Here is a 25,587-nt window from a genome sequence, read left to right on the forward strand (position 1 = left end):
GAACTGTCTTCTACACGAACAAGCAGCAAGGAGGACACCACCGCATAGTGACCTTGGTATTCTTAGAGTGAGAATCCAGGAGGTGTGGGCTCTATTGGATTTGGTAAAGGGTAGGAGGAAACACGATCGTATTCTACGACCAAGCAAGTGGGAGAGATTTTGTGTCTATCGTATAGACGGGTGTTTGATTGTTTAGAAAGAGTTGCATGATTGTTTAGGTAATCGATCCTAATTGTTTAGATGATCGTTTAGGTAATATCGCTCTCGCACGCGATCGGTTAGTAAAAGCTACACGATCGTTTAGGTCGACTGCACGTGTACACGATCATTTAGGAAAACTTAAGCTATCGTGTAGGCTCACGTTAACTATACGATTGGCAGTGTACAACTTTGTGAAGCGATAATCTGATCTTCTTGCAAAATAAAAACTAAATGCAACCTCCCACAATACGGTTATGGAGAAAATCACCAACAATTATCTCATATATTTTTAATTATAAATAAATATAACAACAAACTTATCATATTTATAACACATAGTTTTAATATCACATCATATGCAACATTTAAACCATAGTCCTTTTCTCCTCTACTAGATATAAATCATATTTATATCCTTTTCCTCCAATTAATGTATCTCATACATCATGTCAACTATATCATATATAATCGACCAGTTTAATCATATCATATATAATCAGATTTTTGATTCGATCAACAAATCGAGTCCTCTCGAGCCAATGAGAGGGTAGGGCCCCTTGTTCAAGACCCGAAGTCAGCACTTAAGGGAACAACCTTTCTACTATCCCAGAAAACAGGTACGAGTGAATTCCATCTTGCACCCTATGTCCCCAACTATCTACCTGGACTTACTCCTCAAATGGAGGTTTATTGAGCCGGCGCTATTGAGCCAACCCTCACCTATGCAAATCTAAGGATAATCCCGAATAAACAAGAGTTCATAGTTAGCTCAGGATTAAGGTCAAGTTACCTAGGTCATCGCTTTGAAATAGTCAGACTTAAATAGTAAACAACGTTATAAAGTAGGAATGATTGATTTTATAGTCTGATCTTGTACAAACCCATTTGTAGAGGATGCCCTACTCCTCATGTCATAACATGTACGAATTAGGATGACTCAACACAAGAATTGGAAAGAAGAAGAAGCTTTCTCCAAGAAGTTCAAAGTTGCAAGACTTGAGCTATTTATAATTTCACTGATATTTCTTCAGAATTATCTCTAATGATTGTCTAACACACTTTACATTTATTTCCATACATTGCTCCGCTGCTTCCTCGCATCATCAATTTATTGGCTTTGTCGCATCTCTTTCAAATCAGCTCCCAACTTACACTTTAACTAGACATATCACCGACCATGCATTTGTCATGTTCTTGTTGCATACTTTTTAATGCACGGTCCTGCTTTCAGTGTAAGGTCATATTGGTCAAGTCTTCTTATGTGTTCACCTATTTTAGTATCATTTTTCTTTGACAAGTTTTGATTCTATTGTATTCCAAATCCTAGGTTTATAGAGGTTAGAATTGTAACATTTTAGGATAAGTAGTTTTGCAAGTGTTAAACGCATGGATGATCTTTTTGCATGGTTTTCTTCTTAAGTTAATACACTTTCCACTGAATTTCCCTAATTATTCTAAATAAGAAGTAACAATTACTTGTATTTCTACATGTTATCACATATTTAATAAAAAGGGAAAATATTTCCTAACATAATCGGCAAAATATGGAACATCATGCTTGACAAAACCAAGTACAAGATGTAGAACATAAAATGGTCAACATCTTGCCTGTAGGAAAAAATATAGCGAACAGAGTGCAACAATGCAAGTACCCAAACAATACAATTAAGTACATAAACATGAAATTGATTCCCTAATGAAAGTTTAGGAGGTTTCATTGATAAAATTATAATTCTCACACGATGTTTATTAAAATAGAACGCAGAAGGTGTAAATTGAGACATTTACGAATGTTGGCGATTGAAATTGATACAATTATTAATTAATGATTTAAATTTATATAACCCTCAAAGCTTACTGTTGTAAATTGATATTTTCCCGCAAGAAAAAGAAAAAGAAAAAAGATACAATGGTTTTGCTCCCATATTAGTTGAAGCAAACTAGTGACGTTGATTGCATGGCTTTCTCCATAAAGGGTTATTTGAAATGACTACATTGGAAGAGTTCCTGGGTCCTCCACAGTGAGAGATGCACCGTTTTCCACATTTGTAAGATTCAGAATCATCGTAGCTGCCTTCAAAGCCCTGATTAATAACATTTAACCAATTAATTATAAATGAATGAGTCCCTATTTTATGTTTAGCGTTTAGCGTTTAGGGTTTAGGAACAGAAGTGGTTTTTGTATTATTACAAATGAATGAGTCCTTAAGTTACACTTCTAATTATATCATACCTAATTTATAAAGCATACCAAAAACATTTTTAGGTTAAATTGTTAATTATGTCCCTATAATTTGTAAAACGTTGGTGTTTAGTCTCTACGGTTTTAAAAGTCGGTATTTAGTCCATATAGTTTCATAAAATTTCAAAAATAATTATTATCGTAGGATCTATTTTCAAAGGTTTGACAAATACATAAGGACTAAGACTGTAGTTAACCAATCCGTAGTGAAAACTAGTGTAATGAATATGGATATCCATGGATAGATCAATCATAATGAGCCACATTTGCTAATGTAATTAGATTGTTTTTTTTTTAAACACATTTAATTAAAAATATGAATTTTTCACATTTACTGTTAGCTTTACTATTACTGTTTGGTAACAGTAAAAGTGACTACTGTAAATATAACTATAAATGTGACAAATTCATAATTCTCATGTTGTAGCGGTAATAATAACAAACCATAAGGAGTAATTTCTAGACGTAATTAGATTGAGCATCCTCTGCTTATCAATAAGTTTGTGTTTTCTGGAAGTGAATCCCATATGTCAGTATGAGTATAAAACACAAGTAAACAACGCTAAATTTAATCAAATACGATGAATTTTTCCGATTACTATCAATTTATTATGTTTCTCTTGAGATAAAAGTAACCTAAATTCTTATTGAAAAAACATTGAGAACTCAATTTTAATTGTCAACTATAAAAATCAAATTTATAATTTAACAAATGCATTGTGTTATGGTCATACCATTGTTCGGGAGATTGGTATTGAGAAGCAATATTGCCCAACCTGGACAAAAGCATTTCTGTATGTATAATCCCAGGATCCAATGCAACAATTGTCATTCCATTTGGCAATTCATTTGCTATTGATTTGCTTAAACCTTCAATTCCCCACTTTGAACTACAATAGGGTGAAACCTACATATAAAGAAATAACCAGTAATAATACAAAAACCACTTTTGTTCCTCATAAACAACCTTTAAAATATGGATGTCGATAAAAATATCGAATTTCCAAATTCATAGTACTATCGAAATGTTGATGGACGTTTTGAGAAACTTTATAAAAATTGATGGAATTGTTATAATTAGTTAATAAATTTTTTACTGTGGTTTAACTCGATTATAATTGACCATTTTTAATAATCATTTCCATAAAGCAAGATGGTGTTCGAGTGTAAATATTGATGTAAGAGTATAAATTTAAAAAGAAATAAAAAAACAATTACCAAATTATATAAAGTTTAGCAATATTTTGAGGTGACGTGATGAGAAAATGAAGGTTTTAGGTGGTAAAAGAAACAAAAGTAATTGATCAAATGATGTGAAAATTTACTGGAAAAAATTGAATGAGTTTAAAAATAAATATACGTCTTTTTTGCAAATATTTTTTTTAATTCAATTTCTTTGAAATTAAAGTTTTTTATTTTTTAAGAAAAGGGAAAATTGAGAAAACTTGAAACATTAGAAAATGTTGCATATTTCAAAAATGAAATTAGCATGTGAAATTATTTATACTTATATATAATTAAGTCCATAAAATTGAAAAAAAAATAATAACTTGAATTACGCTAACATAATTAATTCTTAAAAACATAAAAAAAATTCTCAAATTATTCTCAAAAACATTTTGAAAATCTCAAAATTTCTTGAGAATTTATCGAATTTCGAAAAATCTTGAAATTTTGTCCGAATGAGGAGAAAAACAAAATTCTTGGTACCAAAATTTTGAGATTTCGATGGAAATTAAAAAATATTTTATGAAACATTACTTAGTAAGAAGTAAAAGTAAAAAATTATTGAAATAATACATACCAGGCCAGCTCCTATCCTTCCAAATATAGAACTTATGTTGACAATAATGCCTTTGTTTTTTGGAAGCAAAAGAGGAATGAAATGACGCAATACATTAGCTGTTCCTTTTATATTTGTGTCAATCACATCATCAAACTCTTCTCTACTAATCTCCCAAATCTTTGCATTCACATTGATCATTGCAGCATTGTTTACTATATTATCCAAAAAAAATAAGAAAAAAAATTAATTATTTTTATTACTTTCAATTAAAGTGAAATATAAAAAGGAAAAAAAAAACTTAAAAGAAGAATTATATCAAGAATATACCAATAATATCGGGAACTCCAATTTTCTCCACGATTGTATGTAGCATCTCTTTAACTTTATCATCCGACCTCTAAAAAATAAAAATTGTCAACCACATTAATAAGAAATTATTTTAAATGGTAAAATTGTTGAAAATATTTACAATATATAGTAAAATTTTAAAACTGTCAATGATAGACGTTGATAGACACTGATAGACTATCGGTGACATTGATAGACACTGATAGAAGTCTATCAGTGTCTATCGACATCTATCATTGATAGTTCTAAAATTGTGTTATATTTTATAAATTGGTTCATTTTTCTATATTTAAAAACAACCCTTAATTAATCCTTCAATTTCAACACTTTATATTTTATGTCCTTAAGTTTTGTGTTTGATTTTAATTTAGTTTTTAAGGTTTTAAATTTTACAATTTCACCTTAGACGTTTGAATTGTTTTTCAATTTTTTGTTCCTAAATTTCAAGATTTTTAGCATTGATTTTTCACTAAATTCTCATTTTCTATCTCTAGTGTTAATTTCTATTAATATATGAAAGAACTAAAAGAATTATAATTCGTTAAGCACTAGAAGAATTTCGTTATTAAAGTCCTTTAATGTCGGTTGTCTTTTATGTCGGTTTAAAACCGACATTAAACCCCTTTAATGTCGGTTGCACTTTTCTTTTCAATCACCTATTAAAATTAATTTAAAAATTGCACTTTACATTTAATAGACAATTGCACCAAAATTGGAAATGTGCATTTAGCAAAAAAATTTGGAGTTAAAATTGTCGATAATCATGAAATCTAATAACAAAATTGAAATAAAATTCAAAATTAAATGATAAAAAAAAGGGTAACATTTTGAAATTTATAGACGAAGTTGAAATAAAAAAATTCAAAACTTAAGAACTAAAAATGTAACATTTTGAAACTTATGGACTATAAAGAAATTAGATCCCAAATCTACGGATAAAAAATGTATTTTTCCAGCCCATTTCTTTTGAAATATATGCTTGTTTCATTTTCTCAAAACTCATTCGATGATATTGAAACTGAAACATTTAAACTTACTCAAATTTTAAAGCTACAAACAAGTTACCGAACGACAAAAGATAGAAACTTAATTTAAAAACAAAAAAACGAAATCGTTATCAAACGAGAATGTGCAAAACGAAAGGAAGGGTTGAATAGTTACATACCACATCAACATTAAGGAGTAAGTGGTTATGTGGAGAGATGGTGGAGAGAATTGGTTGAAGTAAATCCAACTTGGTTTGATTGCGAGAACAGCCTATGATAGTGTGGCCACGCCTAGCCAATTCCAATGCCAAGGCTCTTCCTAAGCCTTGGCTTACGCCACTTATTAAAATCTTCTTGCTTTCACTTGCTTCTTCCATGTAATTTGCTACAACAAATCTTGCTGAGGAATGAGAATTCTTCTTGCAATAGAGCTCCAAATATTTTATAATAATAATACAGATATTTTTTTAGAGATGTAAATATCGAGGTTGGATCAATCATTTAAACCAAGATAGAATATTTTAACTTGTCGAGAGTGAGAGAGAGCACGTGGGTGACGTGGATTTTTCACGAGATAATAATGCAAATCTGAAACTTACCAAATTAATTTAGATCCATCCATCACCCATTAGTTTTTTTATTTTTATTTTTTTTAAATAAAAGTCAAATCCAAACTAAATCAAATTGCATATAATTAGAATTCTTATCTCATCAAATGAATATATATTTTTCATATTTAATATACAAAATTAGGGATGTTCAAAACACTCTATACTCCGAAAAATCGATTAACCCAACCCAATCTGTGCGGTTTGAATTGGGTTATCAACTCATTTAATTTAGGTTGAGTTCACCTGAAATAACTCAAACCAACCCGAATTTATTATTAATTTTAAAATATTTTTTTTGTTACTCATAACACAGTTATTTATACATATATTGATTTTAATTTTATTTAATTCAAATATTTTTTTAATAATTTATTCTTCAACAACTCTTAAAATAGTTTATTTACACTTTAGAAAGAATATTTTCACTATATAAATTGAAGTTGAGTAGTTCATCTTAATTCAATATATGAAAATAATTAAATTAGATTTTTACATATTTATGTTTTGATTCTTTTTAGAACAAAATTTTAAATAAATGATCCGATTAACTCGAACCAACCTAACCGAAATATTTCATAGTTGGATTGGGTTCATTTTTTAATAAGAATTATCTGGGTTGAAAATAATTAGACTGGGTCTAAAAATCCTTTCAACCAAACCCAACCCAACAACACCTATTTACAAAATATCTTAAATGAAGAGATGGTGAAAAGCCTAAGAAGTTGAGGAGATGTTGTGTGGGGTAAGAGACCACGTGGGCATGGTTTGTTTTAGGTAATAATCACGAGGGCATGGTAGTATTTTTCATTTTTTTGGGTGTTTGATAAGTGGATGGTAATAATCAGATGCAAAAAGAATACAAAATTGGATGTTCACAAAAGAGTAAAACTCAAGAATGAGAAGTTAAGTTAATTGAATATTATGGATTATTATTATAGTTATAGATTGATTATTGTATAGTTAAATTGGAAAGTGCAGATTGGACCCAAGTTAGGATAACAAATAATTCGAAATATGATCCATGTGAGTGGTTACCTTTAACGGTTTTGTTATTATTATTTATCTGTACAAATAGTTCGCCTAAATTAAATATAGGGGCGAAAGGCAATTCGAACCGTCTAGTACGTAGCTGGTTCCCTCCGAAGTTTGCCTTAGAATATATTATGATACTTCAAGAAATCCACAATTACACATGGTTTTAGAAAACTATATCTAAGTTGATAATACAGAGATTGTATGAGAAATTATTACTTGAAGATCTACTATGAGATTTCTTATGTGTTAAACATTTAAAGTGTAAGTAGATATTTTCAATGTTTTCAATATAAATCGTATGTTTGAGGTGTGAGTTGTTATTTTAAAGTATTTTTGGTATATACTAAACATTGAAGAATTTATCGTTTACTAAATCTGTCAAGATTTCATGAGAGTATATCGCTACAAGGAAATTAACCTATTTCGAGTTATAGAAAACATTCGAAAAAGATGTATATTTATCGAAGGTATTTAAAAAAACTTTGGCGAAATATATATTCTTTTATTGAAGATTAAAAGAAACCTTCGAAGAAAAATATATTTATTGAAGGTGTTAGGAAAACCTTTGAAAAAGATATACATTTAACAAAGGATATTAAAATCCTATGAAAAACGTATCATCCTTTATGAAAGGATTTTAAAAAAAACCTTTGAAAAATATATACTTTTGTTGAATGAGAAATTTTGGACCAATCACAAGTCACGACGTCGTTTGCTAAATTAACGACGAATTTCTAAATCATTGACTTTGGGTGCAATTAGTAGTTGACACGTGTCCCAAATTGAATTGAAGACAAGTTTCGATGACGTCATGCGGATGAATCAGATGAGATTAAATTAGTCCAATTTGATATTACTATTTGGGCTTAAAGTCCAAACTACAAAAAAGTTGAATTGGACCCAAATTCCAGATCAGGCCCAAAACCAACTAATTGGGTCCAAGGGTCAGGCCCATAGACCAACCAAGCCCACCTGAGAACTCTATAAATAGAGAAGTTCTCTTCATTTGTAAAGGCAGCATTTTCTACACTCAGAAGACACAAAGAGAATTCACTAACAAGCATAGGACTCCCAAGACTCCTGAAGCTGCACTCCTATAAGGCAGAAGACCTTTGAAGATACAAATACTCTTCCAAGACTTCTACTTCAAGCTTCCAAGACTCCTGAAACTGCACTTCTATAAGGCAGAAGACCTTTGAAGATACAAATACTCTTCCAAGACTTCTACTTCAAGCTTCCAAGACTCCTGAAGCTGCACTCCTATAAGGCAGGAGACCTTTGAAGACACAAATACTCTTCCAAGACTTCTACTTCAAACTTCCAAGATTTAAATTTATCTGCACTCGTATCAATTTTCGGTATGGTATTCCCCATCGGATCGTAACAGATAACGGAAGACAATTCTCCAATAGTTTGATGGACAGGTTGTGTGAAAAATTTAAATTCAAGCAGTACAAGTCATCCATATATAACACCGCCACAAATGGGTTGGCTGAGGCATTTAATAAGACATTGTGTAACCTGCTGAAGAAAATTGTCTCCAAGTCGAAGAGAGATTGGCAGGAGAATATCGGTGAAGCGTTGTGGGCTTATCGCACCACTCACCGTACCCCTACAGGAGTCACCCCATACTCTCTCGTTTATGGGGTAGAAGCTGTCCTTCCTTTGGAAAGAGAAATTCCATCGCTGAGAATGGCAGTGCAAGAAGGGCTGACTACGGAAGACAACGCCAAACTGCGACTCCAAGAGTTGGAAGCATTGGATGAAAAACGGTTAGAAGCTCAGAAGCGCTGGAATGTTACCAGGCACAAATGTCTAAAGCTTTCGATAAACATGTAAAGCCTCGGTCCTTTCAAGTAGGTGATCTAGTGCTCGTCGTAAGGAGACCCATTATCACAACGAGACATACAGGGAATAAGTTCACACCTAAATGGAATGGACCCTACATCGTCAAGGAGGTCTACACGAACGGCGCGTACAAGATAATCGATAAGGACGGGCTAAGGATTGGCCCAATCAATGGCAAGTTTCTCAAAAAGTTTTACGCATAAAAAAAAAGAAAAAAAAAAACCCTTTGTACGAACTACGTTTCAACTTGATCCTTGTCATTATACAGGGTACGTAGGCAGCTTAAAGAGCGTTAAATTCAGTCGTGCATAAAAAGAAAAAAAAAATCTGTATGAACTACGTTACGACTTGATCCCTTTCATTATAAAGGGTACGTAGGCAATTTAAAGAAATTTAAGTTCAGTCGCGTATAAAAAGAAAAAAAAGTTCTCTTCGAACTACATTATGACTTGATCCTTATCATTAAGAAGGGTATGTAGGCAGCTTGAAAGAAACTTTAAGTTCAGTCCAGTTAAAAAAAAACTGGAACTACATCATGATTCGATCCCTTTCTTTAAAGGTACAAAGGAAACTTAAAAAAAATTTAAGTTTAGCCCATCAGAAGAGGTACCACAACCATCAAAGTATAATACTACAAGATTGATGTTGATCATCCCCGTCAAAGAATGACACTTCAGATTGAAGATGTTCATCCCTATTGGGGGCAACACAATGGGTTGAAGATGTTCATCCCTCGTAAAGAGCCAACACAGTAAATAAAAGGCACACACGTGGAATGCGTTTCGCTTCCTCTTTAAAAGTAAACTTATACGCTCCTCTATCTTCAAGTTAAAGGTCGGTGTGCATGACTCCGCTCCATCTTCAAGTTCAAGGTCGGTGTACATGGCTGGGCTCCATCTTCAATGACTTAGTCTACAAAATCATGATGCAGCTTTGCTTCATCTCCAAACTAATGACGCAGCTTCACTTCATCTTCAAAGTCGTGGCGCGGCTTCGTTTCATCTTCAAACTAACGATACGACTTCGCTTCATCTCCAAACTAATGACGCAGCTTCATTTCATCTTCAAAGTCATGGCATGGCTTTGTTTCATCTCCAAACTAATGAGCAGCTTCGTTTCATCTACAAGTCGTGGCGTGGCTTCGTTTCATCTCCAAACTAATGACGCGGCTTCGCTTCATCTCCAAGTCGTGGTGTGGCTTCGTTTCATCTCCAAACTGATGACACGACTTCGCTCCATCTTCAAAGTCGTGGTGCGGTTTCGTTTTCTCAAGTGCGAAGATCTCGTCGAACTCAAATGCAAAGAATTTGTCGATGCTTTGTCAAACTCAAGTGCGAAGGTCTCGTTGATGCTTCTCCATATTTAAGTTGAAAGGCTTCATCGATGCTTCTCCATCTTTAAGTTCAAAGGCTTTGTTGATGCCTTTCCATCTTTAAGTTCAAGATTGGCATGCATGGCCCCACTTCTATCTTTAAGTTAAAGGTCAGTGTTCATGACTCCGCTCCATCTTCAAGTTCAAGGTCGGTATACATGGCTTGACTCCATCTTCAATGACTCGGTCTACAAAATCATGACGCAGCTTCGCTTCATCTCTAAACTAATGACGTAACTTCACTTCATCTTCAAAGTCGTGGTGTAGCTTCGTTTCATCTCCAAACTAATGACGCGACTTCGCTTCATCTCCAAATTGTGGCGTGGCTTCGTTTCATGTCCAACTTGACGGTACGACTTCGCTTCATCTTCAAACTCGTGGTGCGGTTTCGTTTCCTCTCCAAAATATTGGTACAACTTCACCTCTTCTCCAAAATTTGTGTAGCTTCACTTACTCTCCAAAAATGTGGGTGTGGTTCCACCTTATTTGTGAGATCAAGTTTGATTTGTCTAGCTCTATCTCATATATGAGGATGACTCTAGTCCATCCGGTTCCACCTCATATGCGAGGACAACTCCGGTCCGTCTGGCTCCGCCTTGTACGCGAGATCAACTCTAGCCAACCTGACTCCGTTCAAAATCTTGATGGCACATTCTTCTCATCTTCAAGGTTTGATGGCATATCCGCCTCATCTTCGAATACTCAATGGCATAGTTCCCTTATCTTCAAATTTTGGTCAAGAAGTAACATAACAAGGCAAACCTTTCGAGGATCCTCCCTAGGGTTATCGAATGGGAGAGTTGTATGCTTTGCAGGGCCCCTTTCCATGATGATTAGGATACACGAGCGGAGCTACAAGGTAGACCTTTCCGAGATCCTCCCTAGGGTGATTGAATGGAAGAGTTGTAAGCCTTTGCGGGGTCCCTCCCATGACGATCAGGATGCACGAACGGCGTTGCAGCTTTACAGGTTTCCGCATGATGATCAGGAAGTACGAATAGGGATACAATAGATAGACCATGCCAAGGTCGTCCTTATGTGCACTAAAGACGGGTTGATGAGATTAAAAAAAATTGTTTTGTTGTGCTCTTTTAGTTGCACTGTAACTTCTATAAAAAAATAGTAGGGGGGTAAGTTAGTAAAAAAAAAAATAATAATAAAAAGAGAGCAAAAAAAAAAAAAAGAAAAAAAGAAAAAAAGAAACTTTTAAAAAAAAAGAGTGAAGAAATAAAAAAACATGTGGAAAAAAAAAGAGAAGTGTGAAAAAAAAAAAGAAACAAGAAAATATATATATATATATATGAAAACAAAAAAGGGAGGGAAGTCCTAATTCCCCATCTTTCCTTCTTTCTCCCTTCTCCTCAGCTTCCTACTGCAATTCAAGGCTGATTTGCAATCCGAGTCCGATTGACAAAGGATGTAAAGAACGTAAGATCGAAAGAGAATCACAATTCAAACTGCAATGGACGTAAAAACGAAGAAGATCACACTACAAGATGAAGAAAAGCATGTGTCCTGCCAGTATTTATATAGCTAAGTTCGATGGGTTTTTTTTCTACTAATCAATTGAAATCTGATAAAATCAGGGGTTACTCGAACTGAATACTGTTTATTTTGTTGTGGAACTTCTGATTCTTGCTGAAATTAGTTAAGAGTCAACAAAAAAGATCATGCTCGATTGGAGGCTGCCTGAATTAGGGGTCACGGTGGAGTTTTGAATCCCCAGATTCAACGACAAGAAGTTTTAAGCTTAAGACTTGAGAGAATCTGGCATAAGCCAATAGTATGGAAAAAGAAATCTCGCTAAGGCTGGTATCGCTAGCCACAAAGTAGACGGCTACCTGAGATAAAAAAAAAAAGAAGAAGAAAAATGAAGATAAAAATTATTACTAAAAATAATAATAAAAAAAAGGGAGAATCTCGCTTGAAATCCTTTTGCTGGTGTCGCTCTCTCGCACAATCTCGCTCGAAATTCTCTTGCTGATCTCGCTCTCTCCCACAATCTCGCTCTCTCTAGTGTCGCTCTCTCCACTCTCGCTTTCTCCCACTTTCTCGCTCAAAATCTCGCTCTCTCCAACAAACTTCACGTGCTAATTGCAAGCACTGCAAACAGAAGATTATGAAAGGAGAGGAACTTGTGAACTTAGTCACCGCCTTGGTGCCTTTAGAGACAACGTGTTTGGCCAATTCTCGAAGATATCGTTGATGAAGCTGTTCATGATACCCATGGCCTTGCTGGAAATAACGATGTCTGGATGAACTTGCTTCAGCACCTTGAAGATGTAGATCTTCTACGTTTCTACACTCTTCTTCATCCTCTTCTTCTTCTTGTCTCCGGCAGCAGAGTATCATTCCTTCTTCAGCTGTTAAACGAATCGAATTCGATTCTCAAATTAAGTTCTTGGTGAAGTTGGTAGGGTATCACCATGAAGTTGGTAGGGTATCTCTAGTGATGGCTTGGTAACGCTGGTAATGGCCTCGTATCGCTAGTAATGGCTTGGTATCGTTGGTAATGGCCTAATCTCGTTGGTAATGGTTTGGTATCACTGGTAATGGCCTGATCTCGCTAGTAACGACTAGGTATCGCTAGTAATGGCCTGATCTCACTAGTAATGGCCTGGTATCGCTGTAATGGCCTGATCTTGCTAGTAACGACTTGGTATCGCTGGTAATGGCCTGATCTCGCTAGTAACGGCTTGGTATCGTTGGTAATGGCCTGATCTCGCTGGTAATGATTTGGTACCACTGGTAATGGCCTGATCTCGCTAATAATGGCTTGGTATCGCTGGTAATGGCCTGATCTCGCTAGTAAGGTCGTCTTCCAAAACGTTGGCTCTCCATAATCTCTTCCATTTAAGTTCAAATTCATATTCCATTCAAATTGGAATTAAAATCAACTGTTATTCCAAATCTCAGTCTAAAGCTTCTAATCCAAATTTTTATTCTAAATTCAAGCCAGCCAAATCGGGTGAGATAAATGTCAAATCTGTCCCAAATTAAAATTTGGCCACATCCCAAATTTTATCAATATTCGAATGGTTAACCTTGATATTGAGTTATGAATAAAATGCCGAGTCAAAATTTGGCTATATTCCAAATTTTATCTCAAATTTAAATCAACCTCAGTTTCTATACTCATTTCCAAGTAAAATTGAGCATATCCCAAATTTTTATCTCAAACCAAAATTGATCAAGATTCAATTTTACCCCAAATTCTAGTCTGAATTCGAATTAAATTAAATTCTCAATTAAAGTGGAACATAAATTCTACTTTATTTCAAATTAAAGTTTACTTAGCGAAAGTGTGTCAAATGAACAAGATTTCAAATCAAAATTTTGAGCTAAATTCTCATATTTTGATCATGATGATGCATCAAATTAAAAGAGTCAAAAAATCATACTTTGATCTCAAATTACATTTTTTTTTCGAGAATCATCCACCCATATACGTGCATAAATCTCGAAAAGAGGGCATTTTTTGAATGAGAAATTTTGGACTAATCACAAGTCACCACGTCGTTTGCTAAATTAACAACGAATTTCTAAATCATTGACTTTGGGTCCAATTAGTAGTTGACACATTTCCCGAATTGAATTGAAGACAAGCTTCGATGACATCACGTGGATGAATCAGATGAGATTAAATTGGTCCAATTTGATATTACTATTTGGGCTTAAAGTCCAAACTACAAAAAAGTTGAATTGGACCCAAATTCCAGATCAAGCCCAAAACCAACTAATTGGGCCCAAGGGTCAGGCCCATAGACCAACCAAGCCCACAAAGCCCACCTGAAAACTCTATAAATAGAGAAGTTCTCTTCATTTGTTAAGGCAGTATTTTCTACACTCAGAAGTCCCAGAGAGAATTCATTAACAAGCAGAGGACTCCCAAGACTCTTGAAGCTGCACTCCTATAAGGCAGAAGATCTTTGAAGACACAAATACTCTTCCAAGACTTCTAATTCAAGCTTCCAAGACTCCTGAAGCTGCACTTCCAAGACTTCTAATTCAAGCTTCCAAGACTCCTGAAGCTGCACTTCTATAAGGCATAAGACCTTTAAAGATACAAATACTCTTCCAAGACTTCTACTTCAAGCTTCCAAGACTCCTGAAGCTGCACTCTTATAAGATAGAAGACCTTTTGAAGATACAAATACTCTTCCAAAACTTCTACTTCAAGCTTCCAAGACTCCTGAAGCTGCACTCCTATAAGGTAGAAGACCTTTTGAAGATACAAATACTCTTCCAAGACTTCTACTTCAAGCTTCCAACACTCCTAAAGCTGCACTCTTATAAGGTAGAAGACCTTTGAAGATACAAATACTCTTCCAAGACTTCTACTTCAAGCTTCCAAGACTCCTGAAGTTGCACTCCTATAAGGTAGAAGACCTTTGGAGACATAAATACTCTTCCAAGACTTCTACTTCAAACTTACTCCTTAAGCTGCACTCCTATAAGGCAGAAGACATTTGAAGATACAAATACTCTTCCAAGACTTCTACTTCAAGGACGTTCGGTGCTTTCCTTCTCCAAGTCAAGCATATTCACCCAACTGAGAGAGAATCAGAGGATCAAATATTAGAGATTGAACCACATCGCATCAAATCAACTCCAACATCAACACCAACTCAAGTTCAACTCCACGAAACACGTTTCTCCGGAATCCTCGTGGGAACAACTTTTATTAAACGTTATTAGACAACTTTGAAAAAAATATGCATTTATCAAAGGATTTTAAAAACATTTGAAAAAAGAAATATTCTTGGTCGAAATATCTAGTTGCATCTAATATTATTAAACACTTTTGAAACAAATAAACATTTATTAAAAGACTTTTAAAAACCTTTTGAAAAATATATTATTTTTATAAAATTCTTTTAGAAAACCTTTGAGAAATTACTTTTTTCAAAAGTTATTAAACTCTTCTGAAAAAAAGTATTAATATATTATCCTTTATCAAATGTTTTTAAAAAACTTGAAAAAATACCACTAAAAAAATTATTAAAAAATTTTAAAAAGATAATATTCATAAAATAGTATTAATCTTTATCGAAGGTATTTTTATCCTTGAAAATAATATTTTTATCAAAAGTTGTTTAAAGCCTTCGGAAAAAATGTGTATATATTGATGAAATTTTAAAAGTTAAAAGTTAAATATATATTTTTATATGTATTTTATACACTCAATTTTTAAAAAATTGAAAGGAGAAAAAAGGAAAAGAAATGCACAACCCACCCTCCCTCTTCAAACCTTAGGTATCCCTCGCTCCCTCATCACCGCCTCTCCACCATTACCCACTCGTCGATCGCTCAATCACCTGCGACATCTCCGTCATTGTCTCCAAGCAAATCACCGAAGGCTCCATCAGCGTCTCTGTCTATTAAGTGGCCGAAGTCCTCTCTGGCGGCCGCGCCTACTCTTTCTTTTATAAAATCTCCACCATCTTTGACATCTATCGTCATCTACTTCTCCATCTCCGGTGAGTTCTCCTTCCTCAATCACATCGTTGTTTTCTATCTGTCTATCTGAGTGATATATTGGAGCATTTTACTGAGTATATTCTATCTTGATTTTGTTTTTCTTTTTTCTTTTACTTTTTTCACAGTTACTATTATTATTCTTCATTATCTGATCTAATTTGTTTTATTGTTTCTAGTTATAGTTATGATGTGTTTTATTGTTAATGGAGCTCTTTTGTTTTTTATTTTTATCAAATATTAATTTATACTTAGCTTCTTAAACTTATCTTTTATCATATATCAAATTTGTTCTTCAATCATTTTTCCTCGGTTTTCCTCATCTATGCACCCTGGGTAATGAAGGTCAGTTATTTCAATTAGGATACATAAGCAATAATCTCTATGTTATGCCTGTGATATCGAAAAAATGACTTTCATCACTTCTCTATTTTGTAAAATCTGATTCTATAGTATAACACTTTATTGTTTTATCATCTCTCTCTTTTATACTATCGTGTCCACCAGTATATGTATGCCTTCAAGTCTACCAAATTATGTTCACCTTCGGATCCACTAGATTATGTGCACCATTGGGTCTACTAGCTATATGTTCCTTCGAGTTCGTTGGTATGAGTACAACTCACCTATGATAGAATGAGTTAAATTATTCACTCAGATGCAATCTATGTTCAGCTTTAGCACTTCAGATTAGATCCCACAAGTTTAGAATATTCAGTTTCATGTTGCACGTGTTTGCATAGCCTAACCCTACTAGTGGGATTACTTACTGAGTGTTTTAAATACTCAACCTTTTCTTAAAATGTTTTTAAGGTAAAGGTGAAACACATCTAAAAAGTGCATTTTCTGGACTTAGAATTTAGTTACTTTTATACTTAATTTGTGATCTTTGATGTTTTTATTGTTTAATTGTAGAAAATCGAGAAATTAAATGAGAACAAGCAATTTTGAAAGATTAATGACCAAAATAGCCCCAAGAAGGTCAGGGTTTTGACCTAGGGCATTGATCAATGGAGAAAAAGGAAAGAAAACTAAAAAATCGAAGGCAGAATAGCGTTGAACAAGCGTTGCAACGCTAGCTCGTGACTCTGAAAGGCAGAGAGCTGATGGAAATAGGGCAGCATTGTAAAGCTGAAGTAGCGTTGCAACACTACGACTAGTGATGCGTGCTATGGATGAAATTACCGTCAGCGATGCAATGCTACGTTGGAATGTTGCAACGCTGTGGCTGCTGCCCATATGGCTGAATAGATTTAGGGAGGCACTTTTACGGCTATTTTGAGAGCGTAAAGCAATATTTCGGTGAGGCCTCTCTGGGGAGTGTAATTCTGAACAGAGGCGGCATCTCAAAGATTCAAAGGATCGAAGATTTGAAGAGCTCTTTGGGTTGCGATTTCGGATTCGAGGACGAGAGTCAAGAACACGGCTTGCAGTTTCTCCCCTCTTTTATTTTCTATTCCTTTGTGTTTGGAAACCTCATGAATGGTCTATGTTTGTTTTGTAACCATGAGTGACTGATTTGTGTTTCTAGGGTGTTGATCTAGTTTTATGGATTTTGAAAACTAAATTAGCTGTTTCTTAGATTGAATTTATGCATAATTATTTTATCATGTTTGTTCTTAATGCTTTTGATTAATTGATCACTAATTGAATGTTCTTTACTTAATGTATATCTTGAGAGAGAATGTGTTGAATTGGATCTAGCATGTTAAACGGTTAATCGAGTATGCACGAGAGTGATAGGAGATTAATAGAGATTGTTGATAAAGGAACTTAATGTTATGCTAGTCAAACGATAGAAGAGATTTGGGTCGATGGTTAGTCATTAGAAAGGGTTGAGCTCGAGAGTGGATACCTGGATAAAATACTCCTAGATCATAATTTGCATGAATCAATCTAAGGTCAAAATAATTATTTTGGTTAATCCGTTTAACGAAATCATACCCTAGGACGTTTCTTTGTCTAGTTTCACACCAATTTTATCTTTTCTTGCTTTTTAGAATTGGATTAGTTAGGTCTACATCACAAACGGTCCCTTGAATAAAATTAGAAGAATCTCTGAATAGCTAAAAGAGTTAAACCAATTTCTCAGAGGAAAATACTCGATCTCTTGACTGTTTTACTATATTATAATTTGACGCGTGCACTTGCGCTACCGCCAAGTTTTTGACGTCGTTGCCATGGACTTGTGTTTTGAGTTCTTTTAATATTTAAGAGATTTGGCTGATTTTAATTAGGGTGTAGATTATTTTGTTTTATTTTGTTTTATTTTTTTTATTTTGAGTTCTCTCTTGTGTATTTTTTTTCTTTTGTGGTGTTTGTTTTATCATGTCTTATCATAATTTTGGGTGGCCTTATGAGTTTTACCAACCTAATCTAGGTCCAACACCACCACAACCACCACCAATGTCTTTCAACCCATACCCTCCCATCAATTAACCATCCCATGACCATAGGAGTTTTTATGTTTATCCACCTCTAGTATTGGAAAAACCTTCTTTAGAGGACGAGTTAAAAGAGTTTATCTTAGAGTCCCAATTCAGAAGGTTTTGTATAGAAGTAAGGAGGAGGTTGGATAGGATAGAAGCCCAAATCGTGGAGAATGAGGCAACTTTGAAACGTTTAAGAGATAAACACAGTCTGATGGCTGATGCATTTAGAGCCTTGTTTGAGAAAAATATTTCCAATGCCACTAAGGTAGGGAGGTCAGTTATTGTAAATTTTGACGATGAGGATGAGTTGGAAACATTAGAGTCATATCAGGAGCCAGATCATGAGATTGAGAGAGAATATGTGCCCAATTTTGATAAGGAAGTTCAAGTGATTAAGGTTGAAGTTGAAGAGCCTATGAGCCATGTAAGTTTGAGTCCACTTTTAATTTTGAGTCTTTTTATTTTTCAAAAATTAAAAATACCAAAAATAATTTTATGCTTTCAGGTACTTAGAAAAAAATGGAAAGCCTACAAGACTTTGTAGGTCATATTGAGTCAAGCAAGAATGGGCCTAAAAAATGGGAGAATTTTTATGTACCTTGATGGACAATCTCCTATGTCGTCTAGCTTGGACGTTAAACTCAGCGCATCTTGGGAGGTAACCCAAGCTTTTATTTTCTTTTTGCTATTTTAGTTTATTTTTTTTATTTTTTTTTAGTTCAACACTCATGGTTTGGACTCTTATCTTTTTCTGGTCTAGGTTTTACATGAGCCCTCAAATTAAAGCATGGTTTGCAAGCTTGACACATGTAGATTATTTAACTAATCGGGCCAGTTTCACGCATATTTTATTGCATTAAGGACAATACATGTTGCTAAGTTTGGGTTGGGGGACGTATTGCATACTGTTGCTTGTCTTGTGTTTTTATCCTACTATGCATGTTATTTAGAAAAATTGTCTTATTGCATGATTATTGACCAATTAGTTTGAATGGATGAGTTTGAGGAAAATTTTAATTTTTTTTTAATTAAATAGAGGATCTTGTGCTTAAATTGTTAAATTTGCAGAGGATGTAGTGATTATGATTGCCTATGAGCTATTCTAAATTTGCTAGATGATCTACTATGGAAATAGGATGACATACTTCTGAATTAAATTATCTTTAAGTCTCTCTTTGAGTCTCCCATAGCATGAGCACATAATCACTTTAATTTAGAAACATTAACTAAAAGGAGGATTAAGTGTACTGTATTTGGTTGTCACCTCGAAAGGTCCCACCGGGTAGAGGGTTAATGTGCATGATGGTTTGTAATGTTAGACTAAGAGGAAAACAAAAGAATATTATTATTTCCCTTGAGAAAAATACAATATATACTCATGTGCTTAAAAGAAATAACTTTTTATTATTTTAAACTTGTAATGTGTATGCATGGATGGGGGTAAAAAGAGCTGTGGTTGCTGTGATCAGTTAGGACACCTGGGAATTTACTAGGTATGATTCCCTGTAGTGTATGTGTGAAAGTTAGTGCCCCCAGGTAAAATGATGCAAGTTTAGGGCCTTTCTTGTTATTAATATATATATATATAAACAAGGCACCTTAGTAGACATATTACTTTATTGAATGTGTGGATGCTTGATGACTAGTGCATGAGCCAGAGTAGAAGAAAATTGGAGAAGCTCTCTTGAACCTAACATTAGTTCTTGTGTTTTGAATTAAATGTGACTTGCACACAAACATGTGGAAGATGATGAGATTTGGCCTTGAAATCTTTTAACGTTGGGATGTGCTTGAAAGTTTTTATTAATGGATCTAATATGCTTATTTTGAATGTTGAGGTTTAGAGAAATTTGCATGCTTGTCTAAATTTCATTATAGTCTTGTTCCTTTTTTGCTGAGGACTAGCAAAGTTCTATGTTTGGGGTAGTGAAACGCATCCAAAAAGTGTATTTTCGGGGCTTAGAATTTAGTTAGTTTTATGCTTAATTTGTGATATTTGATGCTTTAATTGTTTAATTGTAGGAAATCAAGCAATTGGATGAGAACAAGCAATTTTGGAAGATTAATGACCAAAATACCCCAAAGAAGGTCAAGGTTTTGACCTAGGGCATTGATCAATGGAGAAAAAAGAAAGAAAAATCATAAATTAAAGGCAGGACAGCGTTGAACAAGCATTGCAACGCTGCCCCGTGACATTGCAAGGTAGAGAGCTCATGGAAATAGGGCAGTGTCGCAACATTGCAGTAGCGTTGTGATGCTACAACCAGTGATGTGTTCTACGGATGAAATTATCGTTAGCATTACAACGCTACATCAGAGCGTTGCAACACTGCGACTACTTTCTACATAAGCAGTTTATGGCTGAACAGATTTTGGGAGGCATTTTTAGGGCTATATTTAGAGCGTAAAGCAATATTTCGATGAGGCCTCCCTAGGAAGTGTAATTCTGGACAGAGGCGGCATCTCGGAGATTCAAAGGATCGAAGATTTGAAGAGCTCGTTGGGTTGCGATTTCGGATTCGAAGACGAGAGTCAAGAACACGACTTGCAGTTTCTCCCCTCTTTTATTTTCTATTCCTCTGTGTTTGGAAACCTCATGAATGGTCTATGTTTGTATTATAACCATGAGTGACTAAATTGTGTTTCTAGGGTGTTGATCTAGTTTTATGGATTGTGAAAACTGAATTAGTTGTTTCTTAAGTTGAATTTATGCATAATTATTTTAGCATATTTGTTCTTAATGCTTTTGATTAACTAATCACTAATTAAATGTTCTTGACTTAATGTCTCTCTCTCGAGAGAATGTGTTGAATTGCATCTAGCATGTTAAACGGTTAATCGAGTATGCACGAGAGTGATAGGAGATTAATAGAGATTGTTGATAAAGGAACTTAATGTTGTGGCTAGTCAAATGATATAAGAGATTTGGGTCGATGGTTAGTCATTAGAAAGGATTGAGCTCGAGAGAGGATACCTAGATAAAAGACTCCTAGATCTATAATGTGCATGAATCAATCTTAGGTCAAAATAATTAATTTGGTTAATACGTTTAACAAAATCGTACCCTAGGACGTGTCTTTGTCTAGTTTCACCCAAGTTTTATCTTTTCTTGCTTTTTAGAATTAGATTAGTTAGGTTTGCATCATAGTCCGGTCCTCTAAATAAAATTCAAAGAATCTCTGAATAGCTAAAAGATTTTAACAAATTCCTCAGAGGTCGATTCTCAGTCTCTTGACCGTTTTACTATATTATAATTTGACACGTGCACTTGCGCTTCCATCAAAAGGTAAGAATGTAATAAGCGCTTGACGAGTAGTTTTTTTGAAGGTGCCATACGGGACCAGAGAGTCCCTTTAGCTCAAAGTCATGTTTTAAAGATATTTTGATTGTTTAAAGAGAATACTTGAGTTTCATGGTTTTGATTTTAAATGTTTTATTTATTTATTTATTTTTAGTTTATAAACATTTTAGGGATATCAAACTAAACTATATTTTAGAAATATTTACATTATTTCAATGAAATTTTATTTATTTAGGAAATCTTTATTTTGAGTATAAATTGTCATATAGTTTTGGTTTCAAAATTCCATGCATAGTAGTAATGACCCAATTAGAGATCTAAAAAAAAGTTGGGTCGTTACATTAATTATGTTTTATGGTTAACTGAGATTTATGGAGACTTGAAACAAAATATTTTTCAAATCATTAGACCCCCATGTACCTTTAGTGATTATCTAAGTGCTATGCGAATGTGTTTCAATAGTATATAGAGAGAGGTCATCAAACCCATCATAGCTTACATATAAGCTTTGGGTCATGTGTTGGGATGCTTTACCTTAGAGAGGTTGTTCTATGTGCTACAAGACTAGAGGTTTTCCCTACTAAGTGTGGATGCACTAAAAGAAATTTGGGCTTTAATGTCGGTTGGAAAAACTAAAATAGATATACAATGTCAGTTTGTTTTTTATTTAAAAAAAAGCGGATCTTTAATGTCGGTTTTCAATCGACATTGTAGGCGTACCTGTAATGTCGGTTTAAAACCGACATTGTAGATAACTCTCTTCATTTTATTCCCTCCCTTTCCATTTTCATTTCCCTCTCAAAGTTTGTTTCCTCCTTCTCCAATTATCAATTAGAAAATGAAAAATAAAAACAACTTCAAACCTAATTGTTTTTTTTTTCATTTCTTTTCCACTTTTCTTCCCACCCCCCCAGCCTCTCCATTATTCCCCATCCCATTCTCCTTCCTCTTCTCGAAACCCTATTTCTCTCTTCCTCAAAGGCTTTCCCTCCCTTTTGCGCATCTTCTTCCACTTTCTTTCTTCATATTCACTTTTCTTTCACACAACTCCCACACCCTTAGTAGGCCATCATCTTTTTTTTTCTCCAGTTTCGTAGAGGTCCGCCCACGTCGTCAAGGTGAGTCCAACGTCGTTGATGCATTATTTCATGTGGTGAAATAAATGAAATGAATTGCAGTGATCGGAATGCGTTGAGCAACAAGTTTTCTCAGTAGAATCCAAGCATAAATCCCACTGAGTTTCCTGGTAAGTCCAGGGTCGAACTCAGGGACTAGGGAAAACGGTATGCGGTGATAACTTTTAAGAAGACTTTACGGTAACCTATAAATCAAAGAGTTGTTTTAGGTTGTTGTTTTCGGTACAAAAAGTATGCGATGGATTTGAGAAAAGATTGATTATGCGGTAGATACACTAAGCATGTGGAGGAATAGGTTGAGAAGGTCTTTAGCTAGCGTTTCCTGGGAACACGTCAAACTATGCGATCATGCTACACTCATGCAACAGCAAATCGTTTTGCAATGCAAATGCGGTGCTCCTAGTTCTAGGATGCATGTGATGAATGCGATAATGTCCATAGATCTTATTCCTAAGTCTCTACTTTTTGCCTATGCGATGATGCAAGACGCACACAAAGACAAGTTGACCGCATACAATCATAACCTATCTCTAGGATGCATGCGATGCGTTAATAGCAAACAATACTTTTTCCTAAGCTCCTATCTCTTGATTATGCGTTCTAATCTGACTCTCCCGAGCCTAGATTCTTACTTGACTTTTCCAAGCCTAGATTCTGTCTTTAGACTACCCTCCCAAGTATCTCTAATGGACGAATGATGCATACATAATACAAGATAATCGCATAGAATGAAGATTCCTAGTTATGCTAGCTAAGTGCTTCTCAACCGATTTGACAGATTTAGCTACTCATGCGTAATAAACAGAGAGTGAACAGATATAAAGAAGTAAATTCCATTTCTATAGATAAGTTTAAGTACAAAATGACAATGGGAGATAAGGATAAAGAAGTAAATTCCATTTCTATAGATATGTTTAAGTACAAAATGACAAAATTACACTGTTAACTCTATTCTGTTCAAAAGATATTCCTGCTTTTGCAGAAGTTAGCCCTCTCTCTGATCTCGACGCTTCTGGCACTCTTCCAAGTTCATTGAAACGATCTCGCGACACAATCTTGCTTCTCTCGTTTCCACCTTAAATAAAAGAAAAACTAAGAACAAGGCTACTTCTAACTCTGGAGAGAATTATCTAGCTGTCGAACTAGACGAACCCCTTCACTGAAGGTTGCCTTTGGTATTTATAGAGCTTCGGGGTGAAAGGCTTCTTCTTTCTTCTGATTGCACTGATGGGATGACATTAATTCTCTGTCTGATGTGTCGAATATTTGTCACTGAAAAGTTGAGTGTACTTGTTACAGTAGTTCGTTAGCGGCTTGTCAACTTAATTCGGAATCGACCATCATAAGCTTTTTGTCCCATCGTGATTTATTATGCTTTCACCCAGATGTGCCCACAAAGTTGCATCGGCTCTATGTGGCAATCCTTCTTGAGTAGATATTTGCGAGCACAAATCACTGCAAAGCCTTGCGGTAACGCTGCGCTCGACCGTTGCTTTCTTGTGATCGCATTTTACGTCTTGCGTCAACGCATATTCTGCACAAAAATACAAACGTTAACTATTTTCATGCGATGAACGAATGCGACCGCAATGTTATGAACTTAATGCTTTTTGGACGCAATCTTATATATTTTATCAACGCAAACCTGCATTGTTTAATAACTTAGTACTGTAAAAACGTGCATTTCTGCCCATTATCAATCGTTCACACTGTCATCCATCCATATTGAGGTCCAATTTCATAGTAGATTTGTTCGTCGTCGTCAAAGTCGTCCACATCACCGTCGAGTTCCTGCTTTGTACCAGATCTATTCACATTCGGGTTTCATTCCCATCTCGCTAGATCTGCACTACATCTCGTCGGATATGCACTCAATCTCGTCGAATCTAACAATAAAGCCATCTTGCCAGATCTGCACTCCATCCTTTGGATCTGACTGTAGCGCACTCCATCTCACCAGTGTAGCGAAGGTTTGGGTATGGCTTTCATCTCTCTCTCTCATTTTCTTTGTCTTTTAATTTTCTTTAAAAGTTTCTCTAACCGATTGGATTTGTTTATATTTAGTTTAATGATTGTATTCTTGTAGGGATTTTTTTTCTTTCACGTAAGGCAACTTCTTTTGTTTTTCTTTTTATTGTTTTTTTTTTATAATTTTTTTTCTTTCGTATTTGAAGCAAAATGATCTTAATGGCCAGTTTTAAATTCTACAACAGTCTCTCAACTGAAAGGTAATAGCTCTACTTGTAATATAAATAGATTTACATGCAAACAACTCAATAACTTCATTCTGTAAAAGAAATCTACAAAAGAAAGGAGTCTTACCTTCGTGTGAAGCCTTCAATAAAAGTGTCTTCTTCCAATCTCGTGGACGTAGGCTCTTTGGGCCGAACTACTTATTTTTTTTGTGTTAAGCTCTTCTTCCTCCTTCATATTCTTCATCTGCATATGTAAAATTGTTAGTAAATCTTGCTAATTCACCATTACAATTTGAAGAAAGTTTAGAGAGAGTTGAGAGAGTAATAATGGCAGTAGCAAGATTTGAAGTGGAGAAATTCGATGGAAAGGGTGATTTTGGCTTGTGGAAAGCAAAAATTAGAGCTATTATTGGCCAACAGAAGGTCACAAGGCCCTTTTTGATCCATCTACTCTACCGAACATAGTCACAGCTCAAGAGAAAGAAGATTGGGAGTTGGCAGCCTATGGTACTTTAGTTCTATATCTAAGTGATAATGTTTTAAGGCAAGTCCTTGATTAAGAGACAACCTAAATGATTTGGACTAAGTTGGAAGACTTCGTGTAAATCTAAGTGAT

At 34.6% G+C, this 25,587-nt stretch overlaps 2 protein-coding genes and 1 long non-coding RNA gene across 3 annotated transcripts; 2 read left to right on the top strand and 1 right to left on the bottom strand.

Annotated features, from left to right (window-relative positions):
• Nucleotides 1-1,886: 1,886 nt before the first annotated feature.
• Nucleotides 1,887-6,053, bottom strand: LOC120081210 (NADPH-dependent pterin aldehyde reductase-like). The gene is made up of 5 exons (XM_039035910.2): nt 5,743-6,053; nt 4,557-4,626; nt 4,248-4,441; nt 3,178-3,350; nt 1,887-2,285 (listed from the first exon to the last, which is right to left on the bottom strand). Exons 1-5 carry the CDS (start codon nt 5,938-5,940, stop codon nt 2,192-2,194), a joined length of 729 nt encoding a protein of 242 aa, XP_038891838.1. The 5' UTR covers nt 5,941-6,053; the 3' UTR covers nt 1,887-2,191.
• Nucleotides 6,054-8,625: 2,572 nt separating this feature from the next.
• Nucleotides 8,626-9,048, top strand: LOC120081643 (uncharacterized). Its single transcript, XM_039036689.2, has one exon. The coding sequence runs from the start codon at nt 8,626-8,628 to the stop codon at nt 9,046-9,048; it is 423 nt and encodes a 140-aa protein (XP_038892617.2).
• A 6,594-nt stretch (nt 9,049-15,642) lies between these two features.
• On the top strand, nt 15,643-21,008 carry LOC120080893 (uncharacterized). The gene is made up of 4 exons (XR_005482677.2): nt 15,643-15,909; nt 16,823-18,763; nt 18,845-18,997; nt 20,362-21,008. It is a non-coding gene; the product is annotated as an uncharacterized LOC120080893 (long non-coding RNA).
• Nucleotides 21,009-25,587: the final 4,579 nt, after the last annotated feature.

This window comes from Benincasa hispida, chromosome 7, assembly GCF_027475165.1.
Source record: "Benincasa hispida cultivar pf3 chromosome 7, pf3_genome.v1.1, whole genome shotgun sequence".
Taxonomy (NCBI): domain Eukaryota; kingdom Viridiplantae; phylum Streptophyta; class Magnoliopsida; order Cucurbitales; family Cucurbitaceae; genus Benincasa; species Benincasa hispida.

What these genes read in the sequence shown, in the direction of transcription:
- LOC120081210 (XM_039035910.2), bottom strand. Translation starts at nt 5,940, where the DNA reads ATGGAAGAAGCAAGTGAAAGCAAGAAGATTTTAATAAGTGGCGTAAGC. An exon ending in TACTCCTTAATGTTGATGTG is followed by an intron (nt 4,627 to 5,742) that starts GTATGTAACTAT and finishes TTTATTTTTTAG; the next exon opens with AGGTCGGATGATAAAGTTAA. An exon ending in TGGAGTTCCCGATATTATTG is followed by an intron (nt 4,442 to 4,556) that starts GTATATTCTTGA and finishes TGGATAATATAG; the next exon opens with TAAACAATGCTGCAATGATC.
- LOC120081643 (XM_039036689.2), top strand. Translation starts at nt 8,626, where the DNA reads ATGGACAGGTTGTGTGAAAAATTTAAATTCAAGCAGTACAAGTCATCC.